This window comes from Limanda limanda, chromosome 17 (genome assembly GCF_963576545.1).
Source record: "Limanda limanda chromosome 17, fLimLim1.1, whole genome shotgun sequence".
Taxonomy (NCBI): domain Eukaryota; kingdom Metazoa; phylum Chordata; class Actinopteri; order Pleuronectiformes; family Pleuronectidae; genus Limanda; species Limanda limanda.
The window spans coordinates 11,882,474-11,897,700 of NC_083652.1; the positions used below are offsets into that span (position 1 = coordinate 11,882,474).

Below are 15,227 nucleotides of genomic sequence, written 5' to 3' on the forward strand. Positions count from 1 at the left end.
CACTGAACGTGCGTGTGGGTAAAGAGACTTTAGCTCGAATCAGCAGTTTTTGAGATGCATCCTATGACTGTGCGATGTACGCCATGCTTCAAAAAATAACTAGACTGCCACAGAGCTTATCTTGCAAATAAAAAAAAGTATATATCTATAAATATATATGTGTATTATATATAAAGATGCTTGCGATTATCTAGTGAGCTGTCACCTCCCCTGACATAGATTTTTTCACCCTTCACTATAGCTTATATGTGAGAAAAAGAACCTGAATTCATGTTTGACAAATTGCATAATGGGAATACAGAGGCACTTCCATAGATTAGAAAATAAATCACCGTAGCCATAGTCTCACTCAGCGGAGCTAGTTCTCTGTACGGAGCTGAGATGGTCGTGTTTCCCTGCAGTGAAGAACATGGCCAGGCAGTCCAGTTATTTTGTGAGGTCAGATGGATGATTAGAATTCAAAATACGGGAAATAACTTAAATGGGTCTGAATGTGTGCGGGCTCGTGGCGGAACGTGACTCAAAAGCATAAAGGCCTCCTCCGATTGTCTAGGTTTAAGACTTCCCTTTGGATTCAGTCGGGCGCCGGGGGGGCGTGTTTTAGTCGTGAGTGGTCTTTACGAGTGTGTTTGGGAAAAAGTGGCGATCTGTGCTCTCACACGCCAGCGACACGTGCACTGACCTACGTGCACTGACCTGGAATACTACGTGGTGGGCGACCTGTCGTAAACCTCACGAAAAAAAATAAAAAACTCACAATGTTGGCTGGCATGATTGTTTTAGTGCAGTTTTGATCTTTAAGGGCTCATCGATTCGTTTTGGGGGGGGGGGGAAGGGGGTAGGGGGGGAGTGCTGGTGTGTTGTGTTAGGGGGGCGAGGGGGGGCGGGTTACCATAGCAACCCGAATCCTTTAAACCTGACCCTGTGCACCTGAAGAAAACAAAAAGGGGGAAAGAAACAGCCGGATATGTCACATATTTCATTTTGCTCCTCAGTGTGGCTCGCGCTGCTCTTGGAGCCGCGGCCCGTCTGGGAGTGTAAACAACAGGGTAAACTTTAGGGAGACAGAAAGAAGAAGAGCTACTCTCTCTCTTTTCACTCTGGGTCCCGTCCTCAGCAACCTTCCCTCCTCGGGTCACACCACCACCTCCACCACCACCACCACCACCACCAGCACCACCAGCGGTCAGTCAGCAGCCGGACCTGGACTCCAGCAGGGGGAGCAGTGCCCTGTACGGCTCAGCGGGTTCGGCCCCAGACGACAGAGCGGCCTGTGATTGTCGGACCCCTGCGGTGCAGCGAGTGGCGAGTGGGTTCATCTGGCACCGAGAACAAAGCAAAACCACGTTCAGAGTTTGGCACTTTGGAAAATACGCTAGTTCGATTGCTTTAGGGAAGAAGAGCGACGCCTCTGTTGTGTCTTAGCTTAGCACAAAGCCTGGAGACGAAGACAACAACCACAACAGTGATGCAGCGTCGCCTGGGAACACGCACACAGACACACACCTAACACGAGCGTTGTGTTTGTGGACCAAACAATAAACTTTGTTTGTCAAATTCCTCCCGAATTCTGATAAACTGTCCGATGGCAAACTTTTAAAAATCCTAAATGCAACAACTTTCTGTTTTTTCGGCTGCTCCACCAACTTTTCTCTAACTTCTAAGTATTTCCCAAAATGTCAAACTCCTTCCCTTCCCGTTTCTTGCGTTCCACCAGCGGATCCAGTCGAGCTGACCTCCCTGACCTCTCTCTGTGTTTCTCTGTAAGGTGCTGTCATTCAAATATAAAACAGTTTATAAAATAGTACAAATCCAAAAAGGAATAAATTCAAAAAAGAGAACACACAAGAGAACAAAAGTCATTCATCTGCATTACAAGAGGGCAAAGGGGGGGGGGGGGGGGGATCATAGCTGCTGTCTAAAGTCCGTCGGTAATGATGCGCAGACACACACACACACACACACTGGTTCTCAGCACTGTGTGGGTGTGTTGCTTTTTTTTGGGATGTCTAATCAAATAGGTAGAGAGAGTTCACCGGGATTTACTATATTTTGCATATAGTAAGAAAATCTGATAACACAACACCACCACCTCTTAATACTACGGTCTAAAAGATGCGACTGGGCAACTGTGTGTCTGTGTGTGTGTTTGTGTGTTTTCAATTGTACATGCATGCTGTGGTCATGGCACAGGTGTGTGTGTGTGTGTGTGTGTGTGTTGTGTTGTGCAGGGACATGTGAGAATGAGCGGAGGCCAGTGATTGGTCGAACTGATCAATGGGGTCGAGGACTCGTGACAGGCTGGTTTACCTCCCATGCCTTGTAGGTAAATAGTGCACATCGTTAAGATTAGTGTTAATTGATTCGGCTTCTTGTAGTGCAACCCTTAAATCAAGAAATGTTTTGGCATGGTCTCTCTCTGGTTAGTAGTAAACAGGGGCTTTATAGAGTCAATCGTTCAGAGAGAGAGAGAGAGAGAGAGAAAGAGAGTTAATTGGATTTTGGGTGACGACAGGAGCTCGGACCTCAGCCCTCGTCGGAAACATAATCGTCTTTTTCTGTGACCTGGCTGTAGATCCACGGTGGGCGTGGCTTTGTGGGTTAAAATGCTGCATCTGGAAAAGTCTTGATTTAGTTGGACAGTTGGATTTTCTTCGTTACACGAAACGTCCTCACGAAGAAGCAGAAGAAGACGTTTTCCTCGTCCTGCGTTGTGCTGGTTGTTTTTCTTTTTGTTTTCTGGAGAGTCGTGTCCCTCACTCTTTCCTGCGTCCTGGCTTCCCCTGGTCCATCCATTCATCTTTCCTTCTTTCCGTCGGTGCTCAGAACAGTTCCTCCCTCTGACTGGGTTAACGAGTCCAGAGTTCCTCGGCTGCATTCTCCTGTGTGGTTTGATTTAGAATCAGGTGAGACGGGCTGTCAGGGCCGGTCGGTCGGTCGGGGGGGCGGCGGTGGGTGGGGGGGTTGGAGGACAATTGTCATCCTGCGGGTTGCTTCTCTGTTTGCTTTTTCCGATTGTAAAGAAAGAATACTAGTTGCTGGTTTGTGCACAGATCTTGTCAGAGGAACCAAGACTGAAAGAGAGAACAGAAAATGTTCATTAATGTCAAAACCAGTGAATATGGTAGAGGAGAAGACAAAACATCTTTTAATTGAACCACTAGAGACAAAGGGACAGACAGACAGCAAAGCTGGGACGGACATGAAATCCTGAATCAGTTAATGAGATGCATCACTTCGTCAGGATCGTTGGAAACAAAGAGAGAAATCTGTGAACCTGAAAGCTCCCATTAGATTTAGGCTAGACACACAGTCATGACTCTACAATACGTGCATCACAACACTTACAGTATCAGCAGTAAAAAGTATATACTGTACATATCATCGTTTATGTCAAAAAATATGAACAAACAACGTAGGTTTCTTTATCAACCTTTGGTTCTTTGATTAAAAAGTAAAGAGGACGTAAAAGCTGAGTTGTTCATATAATAATCTGGAGAAAGTCAAGTTCTCATAGTAAATGAAACTCCTCTTGTTCTGTGAGATTTCGTATTCCTTCCTTGAATTTGACCTTTTGACCTTCAGATGTCTCTTGAACACAGAGAGAGTCAGAACAGTCATCAGGATCGTAGGAAACAAAGAGAGAAATCTGTGAACCTGGAAGCTCCCGTTAGATGGAGGATAGATACACAGTTGTCATTTCACACATACATGTACTGTAGAATGACAACTATGTATAACACTTATCAGCAGTAAAAAGTATTTGCATATCAGAGTAAATGAAATAAATATGAACAAAAATCAACCTAGGTTTCTTTATCAACCTTTGGGTCTTTGATTAAAAAGTAAAGAGGAAGTAAAAGTTGTTCATATGAGAATCTGAACAAAGTCCAGTTCTCGTAGCGTATGAATCTCCTGCTCTTTTTCTGTGAGGTGCCTTATTCTTCCTTGAATTTGACCTTTTGACCTTCAGACGTCTCTTGACCCCAGTGAGGTCAGAACACTTGTCTCCGTCCATTCTGTCTGTTTCTGGACTGAACCAGCGATCGTCCTGGATTTGGACGGGCAGCGAGCGGCTGCTAATGGCCGAGCGGCAGCAGGCGGGTTGCCGTCTGGCGCTCGCCGCCACTTGCGCTCGCCCTCACGTCGGGTTTCTCCCGCTCAGCGTGAGTGGGGGGGGCACGGGCGGGTCACCGGCCTGCAGGCTCTGGCACCGGCGGCCCTCGTGCCAACATTCTAGGAGTCATAGCCTTGGAAACTATTGGCGCCTCCGGGGAGGACGAGGCCTTTTGTGTGGTTTGACTCGATCAGGTCACATGACTCCCCCCCCCCCCCCCCTTCTCCCCCGGGCGCTGTCCCAGAAGGCCGAGGGGCATTGTAACTTCTCCCTTCTTGGTTACTCTCCTTCTGTGTACACACACAGACACACACACAGACACACACAATCCATCTATCTCCCCTGAACACTCCCTCTAAACCCTTGGCAGCAGACAGTGACGCCCCCCCCCCCCCCCCCCCTCGAGCAAACCCCTTCTCATATTCAAGATCAACTGGCTATGACATCATGTCTGGTTGCCGGGGGTGACGAGACGGCTGGGACGTGACTTCTCTAACGTCCGAAACTCTGACGCTCCCCCTGCCCCCCCCCCCGTTTGCCCCCCCACCCATCTCTGTACCCTCAGTATCTCGTTTCCCCTCCGCTCTGCCTGCACTGCCCCACATTGACCACTTGGGGGCGCATGGAGCCCACCGTTGCCATGGTGAGAAGTTCTCGTCCTTCTACTCACTTCTGACATGTTCTTTATTCAGTGATCCATCTTTTCTTTTAGTGGATAGTTAATCTCCAGTGTCTCGTTCCGATAGACACATGCGAACAGTTAGTGTTGTGTGTTTGGAAAAGTGAAACCGCTTCAGACATTAAGTCCAACCGAGAACTCATCAATAAGAAAAACGTACGAAGAAACGCTACACGGCCAAAAATAGTAGATACCTCCGTGCAGATGCTTTTATTTACGTGCGAGGCTGATTTCTGGGGCGTGAAATGATATTTTAGACGATGTGGTGTTTCCTGTTTCAACACCACAACTCTCCTGTGGGAACAGAACCAGGTCCGTTAAGAAATGATTCTCCCAATTAGGTGTGAAAGCATTCGAGAGGCCTTCACCCATAATCTTAAATTACCCAGGATCCTCAGGGCCCAGCCACGTGTTTAACATTCACCTATAGATGTTCAGTTCACGTGTCCACGTACTTTTGAGCAAGCTGTGTATAAAGTATTGGGGTAAACAAACAAAAAAGTGTTGGTAGGTTGCAGGGAATAGGGAGTATAATGAGCATCAGGAGCGAGGGAAATGGAAAAGGGAGGAGAAGCGAGAGAACGGAGGGCAGGGAAACAAGGGAGGGGATCAGCCGAGCAGCGTCAGATGGTTTCCATGTGTCGAGGAGCTGAGCGGAGCAGAGCTGGCTCCAGGCGGGTGTGGTTTGAACACTAATGAGAAAAGTACTGGTGGTAATGGAGGAGGCGTATGAACGAGGCGCAGAGCGGTGGAAGGGAAGGAGAAAGTAAAAAGGCGGAGAGGAGGAAGAAGAAGGAGGGAGGGAGGGAGGGTAAAAAGAGTTGGAAAGTGGGAAAGGAAAAGGCAGCAAGGAGAGGGAGCGAGGAAAGGTGGCGAGGGAGAAGCCTTGTTGCCTGAAGGCTCGGCTCCATATGTCCCAGATAAACAGTTGGTAAACCACACACATACAGTAAAATACAGATGTAGAAATGCACTGTGGGATCGTAGGAGAGGAGCGGGGGGGCGAATGAGAAGGAGAACTTGGAGAACTTCCACACAGTTAATACGTTTCCTGAGAGCGAGCAGCAGTCAGAACGTTTCCACGGAGATGGACTCGTACCTGCGTCTGCTGCGGGATGTTCAGAAAGTTGTTGTCCCGTGATCCGATGCCGACAAACCTGTTGGGAGCTGTGGCGCCTGACGTGGAGTATGCTACAGGAACAACAAGAGGACAAAACACACGTCAGCGCACACATATCTTCGCAGAGGAACGCCACCATTTTGCACATTTGGAGCCAGAGTCTGCAGAGTAGCCACGGTAACAAGGTCCAGTTGATACACGCTCTCGACCAAACAGGAGTCAGTCTCAGCTGTCAATCATGATGTTTCACCTCATTTTTATATCATCAAATAACGAATTAAAACCAAACTTATGAAATATTTGAGCAAACGTCAATCATAATTTTTAGGGAGCAGTCATGTCGTCATCTTTATTTAAGACTATGCTGCTGGCAGGTTTAGCTCCTCCCACTGAATACTGTCTTTATGCTCAGCTAAGCTAAGCTAATCAGCTGTAGCAACATGAGAGTTGGATCAATCTTCTCATCAAACTTTGGGAAAGAAAGTGAACGAGTGTATTCACCAAAATGTGGAACTGAAGTTTTAACATTTATCCAGTTAACCCACAGTATCATAACAGATACATAAATATGGATTCTAGGTCATCCCAACTCCACAGTGAAGTTTGCCAAAGTCTGGGAAGCAAACAAAGTTCTCCCTGAGCGATTCAGCACCGTTGATAAACTCAGTTGCAGGAGATCGAGCACATGACATGGAGTCTCAGTCGGGGACGTTTAAAACCCACTGGCATCAAAATCTCTGACAAATTTAGGGCAGTTTGAGGAAGACACCCCACGGACTCCAGAGCTGGAATCTGTCTGAGGGATTCAGGATGCAGAGTGCATGTGAGGAAGAGGGAGAAAGGACAAGAAGAGGAGCGAGACAGACACAGAGCGAGAGAACTGGGACATTCATGAGTGTGGACGAGCGATATACTGTATATATCTATATTTATGTGTTTCTGAGGATAACATAGATAAGACATAGAAGACTCTGAGACGCTGACTGGGGGGAAAAACAAAAAACACTAGATTTGGACGAAAGCTAAAAAACAGAAAAGTGCTCCATCCAGTGCCCCCCCCTCCTCACAGGTGAGGAAGACAGATGTGTGGTGGGACGGGTTCACTCCTTCAGCTTAAACACACACAACCCTGGACTACACACAACCCTGGACTACACACAACCCTGGACTGCCCCACAAACATCTGACCAACGAAAATCCCACCAAGACGTTAGAATCAGCTCAATCAATGTACCAGTTTATGTAAATCAACGCCTGTTGTGTTCACTTGTGTTGCTGTTGTGTATTTGTCTATATCGTAGGTGCATATACACAGAATACGGTTTGGCTATGCACTGTTCTTTAACCCATTTAGACCTGAGGCAACATGTTTGTTTGTTTTCAGCTCCGGAAGCGAAGAGGAGGAGGAAGACGAGAGGATCCCGGCGAATTTTCCCTCTTTGTTGGTTTTTAAAGAATAATCAGTTTAAGGAAAAAGTCAACAATTTAAAACGAAAGTATCACTCCTTCAGCCTAAACACACACAACCCTGGACTGCGCCACAAACATCTAACTGACAAAAATCCAACCAAGACTTTAAAATCAGCTCAATCAATGTCCCAGTTTATGTAAATAAACTGCCCTAAATTTTTGCCTCTTCACGTGTCAGAATAAATTATTAATCAAAGTCTTCTCAGGTTTTTCCGCAGGATTCGAGCAGGAGAGACGAGAGGAGGATCTGTAGGAGAACAGGGGCGGGGGGGTGCACCTTCCACTCCAGAGGCCTAACACAGAACCCTGATGAGCTCCACACCACCGAACCTCTACTCTACTGAGCTCCACTGTTTATCCTGCTCTGGCGTCCGTGGTGTTGCCATGGTTACGGGAGGTGGGAGGATGCTGGACACACAGGAACAGTGATGTCACGAAGTCGGAGGAAGAAGAACAGAGGCTCGGGTCTCGTTTCTCTCTTTGGGATGTTCAGATTTTTGTTTTGCTGTTGGTTTAGTTTTGACAATGGTCTCTGCAGCGGGGGGGTCACTTACACGGAGATGCGGGCGAGGAGAGTCCGCCGTCGGGGGGCGTGCTGTTGGGTTTAGAGTCGGGCATGGGGAGGGGCACTGGGCGGGCCACTGGGGGAGGCGGAGGCAGCAAGAAGGAGCCCGGCATTTTGCTCTGGCCGCTCCCGTTTGGCTGCAGACAATACAAACAGGGTCAGGAGGGCGACATGCGACAAGCCGCAGAAACACGGGATGGAAAAAAAGAGGGCGAGTCCATGGTGGGAGAGGAGGTGGTGGGAAACAACAACCAAAGGAATGATACATGTGGACGGCATCTTTTTATGGAGGTGTGAAAAATAATAATCACCACAGGCACTGAGAGGAGTGGGAGCTGAAGGTGAGCGGTTCCACGAGGGAGGTCCATGGGGGGGGTGGAGGAGGAGGAGTGGAGGAGGGGGGGAGTGAGCAAATTATTTTGACGGGGGGGTTCGTCCGGAGGGAGATGGCAAGAAATCAAAAAAACCATGAGAGAATAACTCGTCTACACAAGCACGACACCACCAAGGACAGCAGCACCAGACAACCAAACTCCAAACTCAAACCAGCGAGAAGATGAGGACAGAGACACGATGACACAACACAGGGCGGGGGGGGGGGGGGGGGATGCGTGGACGGAGAGAGCGCCGTGACGGATTCACTCTCGTGGTCATGGTTGTAACGTCGGAGGGGAACGGGTGGAGCAGAAGGAACAGTTCAAATAAAAAAAGGGAGGAGGAGAAAGGGTTTGAAACAGCAAACAGCAAAATGACACAGACAAGACAATACACAGATTTGTCGACCAGCTGATGGACCTTGACTTGTGTTGCTGTTGTGTATTTGTTTATATTGCAGGTGCATATACACAGAACAACACGTTTTGGCTAGGCACTGTTCTTTAACCCATTTAGACCTGAAGCAACTTCTGTGTGTGTACACCTTTAAGGCCGGGAAATATTGTTTGTTTGTTTTCAGCTCTGGGAGCGAAGAGGAGGAAGAAGAGGAGAGGAGGAAGAGGAAAAGGAAGAGGAAGAGGAGGAAGAGGAGGAAGAGGAGGAAGAGGAGGAAGAAGAGAGGATCCCGGCGAGTTTTCCATCTTTGTTGATTTTTAAAGAATAATCAGTTTAAGGTAAAAGTCAACTATTTAAAACCAAAGCCAAATATTTGTCTCTTTCTGCTTCAGGGGCTCAGACATTAAAGTTTTTGTAAATATTGGCTCTTCAGGTGTAAAGTGGCTCATTAGGTCTTAATGGGTTAAACCAGTGCTATTCACATAATTACAGTAAAAGTTATATAGCTCAAAATGGTAATTTTTTATCCTTGAATTGATGTTTTAATCATAGCTTAGCCATTTTTGTGATATTTGTATTATGTACTGACATTTTATACTGCCATATGTTCAGGTTGGGGAAGGTTCATGTATGTATGTAGATTGATGTAAATGTATAAAACTGTATAAAACCAGTAAATATATGTTTAAAAAAAATAATATATATATATATATATATATATATATATATATATATATATATATATATATATATATATATAGCTCAAAAAGGGTGATCAATTCAGTGGTATTTTAATCAGGCCTTTCTTTGCTTCTGTACACATCCTGTTCTTCTATAAGTTGAATGTCAGTATATTTTATACAAGCTACTCACTGTTATAAGCTTCATCTGTTGTCATGACGTCGATAAAGAAATACATTTAAAATAGAAAGCCTTCCTCCAATGCGGTTCACATAATCACAGTAAAGGTAAAATAGCTCAAAATGTGTAATAAATTCAGTGGTATTTTAATCAGGCCTTTCTTTGCTTCTGTACACATCCTGTTCTTCTATAAGTTGCACTGTCATTATGTTTTATTCAAGCTACAAACTGTTATAAGTTTCATCTGTTCTCATGATGTCGATTCAGAAAGAAATTGCGGCGGCGAGGCCTACCTGTCCAGCGGCCTGCCCCGAACCGTCAGCACAGACAAACTGCACAAACTCCTTCAGGGGGTCCTGACCCGGGTGGTGGTGGTAGCGGATGGTCGGGTGGGTGAAGTAAGGGCTGGACTGCTGGATGATGGAGGGAGACGGGAAGTGAAGAGCCGAGGCCGACGCCCTGGGACTCCCTGCAAACACAGAACCTGACGTCAGAGCAGCACACCCAGGGAAACCAGCCCGAGAGCGAGAGGAAGTCACGACACTCCGACTTCCTGCTAATGAGCGACGGCAAGAACCACAACAACACAACTGGAAACCATAAAGTTACAAATCTGGAACATGAAAGGAACGCTGTTGTTTCCAAGAAAAGCAGATTTTGAGTTAAAAGCTATTACGGAGCATTTGCTCATAATGTTTTATGATCAGGGCAGTAAATCTATGCAGCTTCATGGGAGGGAACATTTACACACATTGCCTTCATATGAGCACACTTACACAATATAACAACCAGTCAGACTTACACACAAACACACACCTGAGAGGGAACAGATTCAGCAGAGAGAGGTGTGAGATCCAAAGAGGAAGAAAGAAAGAGATCATTGCTGCTCGCTGGTCTGAGGAAGTGATTCATGATTCATAACGTCAGTGAAGCTGTTTCTGATTCTGTTTCTATGACAGAATGAATCTGTACAATCACATCATCAGGCTGAGTTAGTTGTTTTCTGTTATTGGGCCTGAAAGCCTCACATCTGCTCGTGTGTGTGTTTGCGAGTTCGTGTGTGTGTTTGTGCGACAGGATTCTGACAGTAACAAGCCTCGAATAAAATAAATAATTTTTATTTTTTACCAGAGATGAAAACACAGGAACCAAACATGGCTGCATATAAAAGAAGCTTGTCCACTAACAGGAAGGTCGATTGTCCGAAGTGGAGAAGATACTGAAGCTCAACATAAATGATGAGTATGATTCTATATGAATGTGTGTGTAAATACGTAAATGTCACTTGTACTTAAAACACTGAGAGGAGCCGCTAAATAAAAAAGTCCAGACCTGAAGTATTTAAACAGTTACATTATTTGTTCATTTTTATTTCATTTGAATCTTTCATTTTCTTTTGTCTCTTCATTATAATAAAATTCTTTATTTTTTTCCTAATTTTTAACTAATTTTCTTTTCATTTGACTCCTCGTCTTTGTATCATTTGTGATTTTGACCATGAACTGACACTTGGACGTGTGTGAGAATGATAGTGAGATACTCTGTGAGGGAGATATAATAATGTATAAATACTCTATATATATGTTGTGTGTAGTAGAACAGAGTTGTGTAGCTCTGTGAGTGCTTGTGTGTCTGATGTGTGAGAGCAGCAGTTGGTCGAGCCTCCAACACAAAGCCCACTCTGTTCGACCTGTATCCATCACGAAACGTCCTTGATTTGTATTAGAAGCCTGTTCTCCTCTTGTGCCAGTTTGACACCCCCCCCCCCTACCCAACCACCAACCCCCCCCCCCCCCCCCCCCATCCCGACCCATCGAGGCCCCCCCCCCAGCTGCCCGAGTGGAGCTGCCAACACTCTTTGGTGCTCGCATCTCACACATTGTGCGTTTGTGTAATTGAGTGTGTGTACTTCACGAAGAGTGCCAACCCCACTGCATTACCCCCCCCCCCCCATTACCCCTCACCCTCCCACCCCTCTAACCCCAGACAGGGGCCTATGCCTCAGAGCCCAGCGACACCTTGCTCCCATGCAAGGCTGCCCCCCCCAGTGGAGCGTCTCCCTGCTCCTATAGTCTAATCGCATTAGAGACTGGGTGGAGGCCAAAGGGTGTGTGTGGGTGTGTGTGTGTGTGTGGGGGGGTCGGGTGGTGGTGGTGATGGTGATGGTGGGAGACGGGATCAGAGGGAATTCCTGCACCCTCTTCCTTCTCTCCTCTTCCTCTTCGGTCCCCAAGTGTTTGATTCTGTCAGATGAACTCATGACACATCCCACATATTCCCGAGGTCTCGATTCACGTTTTCAGACGTAAACTCCCCGGACTTTCCCACAGAGTTCCACACATGACCAGGAGATTCTCCGTCAGACACGTTCAAAACAACATGAAACATCCACACCGGCATCGATGTTTCATGTTGTTTTGAATAAGATAGATGGATGGATGGATGGATGGATAGATGGATGGATGGATGGATGGATGGATGGATGGATAGATAGATAGATAGATAGATAGATAGATAGATAGATAGATAGATAGATAGATAGATAGATAGATAGATAGATAGATAGATAGATAGATAGATAGATAGATAGATAGATAGATAGATAGATAGATAGATAGACAGACGGATGGATAGATAGATAGATAGATACAAAGATAGATATACAGATGGATAAGTAGATAGATAGATGGATAGATGGATAGATAGATAGATAGATAGATAGATAGATAGATAGATAGATAGATAGATAGATAGATAGATAGATAGATAGATAGATAGATAGATAGATAGATAGATAGATAGATAGATAGATAGATAGATAGATAGATAGATAGATAGATAGATTGATAGACGGACGGACGGACAGATAGATAGATAGATAGATAGATAGATAGATAGATAGATAGATAGATAGATAGATAGATAGATAGATAGATAGATAGATAGATAGATAGATAGATAGATAGATAGATAGATAGACGGATAGACGGATAGACAGATAGACAGATAGATAGATAGATAGATAGATAGATAGATAGATAGATAGATAGATAGATAGATAGATAGATAGATAGATAGATAGATAGATAGATAGATAGATAGATAGATAGATAGATAGATAGATAGATAGACGGAAAGATAGATAGATAGATAGATAGATAGATAGATAGATAGATAGATAGATAGATAGATAGATAGATAGATAGATAGATAGATAGATAGATAGATAGATAGATAGATAGATAGATAGAAAGATAGATAGATAGATAGATAGATAGATAGATAGATAGATAGATAGATAGATAGATGGATGGATGGATGGATGGATGGATGGATGGATGGATGGATGGATGGATGGATGGATGGATGGATGGATGGATGGATGGATGGATGGATGGATGGATGGATGGATAGCAGAAGTTCACTTCACATCTGCGTCGGTGTCGTCTACATGTGTCGCTCTTCTTTCCTTCATGAAATATTTGTTTTCTTTTTGGTTTCATATCCGTAGAAACGTCATCAACGAGCCGACTCCCTCACGGTGAATCCTCCGGAGAATCTCCTGCAGAGTTTTTACAAGGGGGGAACTCGGCAGAAAGTCTGGAGCTCTCTCCCTCACTCTGACATTTGTGGTCTCACCCGTCCGGACAATGTCTGGAAATTTTAAAAGTGGATGTAATTGATGATACAACTGCAATAAACCATCTGTGTTACAGAGCCGTCAGTGATTCAGTCTCTTGGGTCAAGTTCACATTTGCACCACTGAGAGACAAATTCACCAAAACCACGTCGCTCGCCGCCGACAGCGCCAACACGCTGGGCTCCAAACCCTCAATCCCCTCGGAGCTCGTCTTCCACGCAGAACAACAACACGCTGATGATGTGGTGACACACTTTCACGCCAGCACCAGCACGCACGCTCGTAGGGTTTGTGTAAAAAGAAACAAATCACAGGCGTATAAATCACTACTGCAGGCCACAGTGAGGATGGGATATGCTGTGTGTGTGTGTCTGTGCGTGTGAGAGTGTGTGTGAGTTTGCTGTAGCTACAGGATCAGGGTCTTGTCAACAACCATGGAGGAGGGTTTAATGACACGGCGGTCAACCTCATAGCTGCACATCTGCTCGGTGGCTGCGAAGGCGTTTGATGTTTCCCGACTACAGAGCTAAAGCACATGGGGCAATTATCTCCAGTGAACTCCTTCACCGGGTGAATTCACAAACGTGCACGATAAAAGAAAGAGGAGACAAAAAGAAAAAAGGGGGCATCTCTCTCGCGATCTGCGCTGCGGTGATAAAATTAAGAGCGTGGCGATTAAACGCCAGCGGCCCTGAGGTGGCGTTTGATATCTGATGTTATCACGAGCTGGAGGATCAGCTGCGTTCACACACGTACACGCAGGAAATCTGAGTTCCCACATAGTTAATAAGAGAGATAGAACAGGAAAGTTGGAATAAGGGAGTAAAAGAAATAAAGGAATGGAAAAGACCCACAGATGGATCAGCCTGCCTGGGGGGGCCGGGGCCATTAACCCCCCAAGGAAATATGTATTCACTATGTTTTTCTGGAATAATACTGTTTATTTTTTTTATGGATATTTATATGTCTGGATATAATATGAAACATTTCAGCACATGATCATATTCACTTTGAAGATGAAGGTCTCGTCACTCTTCACGTCTCAGTTTGTGTTTGGCTCTGAAGTCGGTGGAAAAGTGTTGGAAGGGACTAATGAAAGAAATGCATTGTGGGAAATGTGGGATCAGTGAGTTTTGGAGCTTCTGAGGACTGGAAGTCAGAATTTGTCATCATGTCATGTATTTACTTCAGTCTAAATTTCCACAGAGTAAACCAGGGGCGTTGGGGGTTTGAAAGTTATTTACACTTCAAGAACTATGAATGAATCTATTTAATAGGTTTATTATTTTTAGGTCATTTAGAAACCAGACGTAATTGTACTGTGACTAACACACACACACAAACTCCTCAGGGACTGCAACTACAAAATCATAATTTAACACTGTTATTTTGTAAATATGCCTCATTCTAGTATCTGTATATTCTTATTAATTTTAATGTGATGTTAGTTTTTAGATTACATTAGATTCAACTTTATTGTCATTGTAAAGTACAAGTACTTATACAAAGAAATGCAGTTTAGCATCTAACCAGAAGTGCAAAAAAGGCAGTAAAAGTGCAGAGTATTGTGCATATTAAAGTGAAAATGTAAATTAATAAGATCTGTACAGTAAGAAATAGATATGGAATATTACAGTATTAAGAGGATTTGTAGGATATAAGAACCATGAATACACTATGAGCAGGATAAAAATAATGTTAATGTCAACTTGCTGCTGTTATTGTTGTTACTGTTTTTAAAGGTCTCTCTTTACATGCTTCTATTATTCCATATTTTTACACTCTACATATACTATATAGATAGAGATATATATCTCTATCTCTATCTATATATTGACTGTAAAGAGAAGCCTCCTTAATGTCATTGTAAATGAGAATTAACTGAAGATCTTTGAGTCTTCTGAAATCTGCTGATCTGGATCAGGAAACTCTTTTTCCTGAAACAAACACTTGAGTCAATGAGTAAATAACACTTAGTTTAAAACAGTTTTCATACAGATCAAA

At 44.6% G+C, this 15,227-nt stretch overlaps 1 protein-coding gene across 6 annotated transcripts in view; it reads right to left on the minus strand.

Annotated features, from left to right (window-relative positions):
* Positions 1–1,906: 1,906 nt before the first annotated feature.
* nfixb (nuclear factor I/Xb) overlaps positions 1,907–15,227 on the minus strand; it is a 117,243-nt gene continuing 103,922 nt past the window's right edge. For all 6 annotated transcript variants that reach the window (XM_061090375.1, XM_061090378.1, XM_061090376.1 and 3 more), the window contains 3 exons: positions 9,877–10,052; positions 5,896–5,987; positions 1,907–3,074 (listed from right to left, as the gene is read on the minus strand). In XM_061090375.1, coding sequence (XP_060946358.1) covers positions 5,916–5,987; positions 9,877–10,052 — 248 coding nt within the window. In that variant the 3' untranslated portion in view covers positions 1,907–3,074; positions 5,896–5,915. The remainder of the gene's footprint in view (positions 3,075–5,895; positions 5,988–9,876; positions 10,053–15,227) is intronic.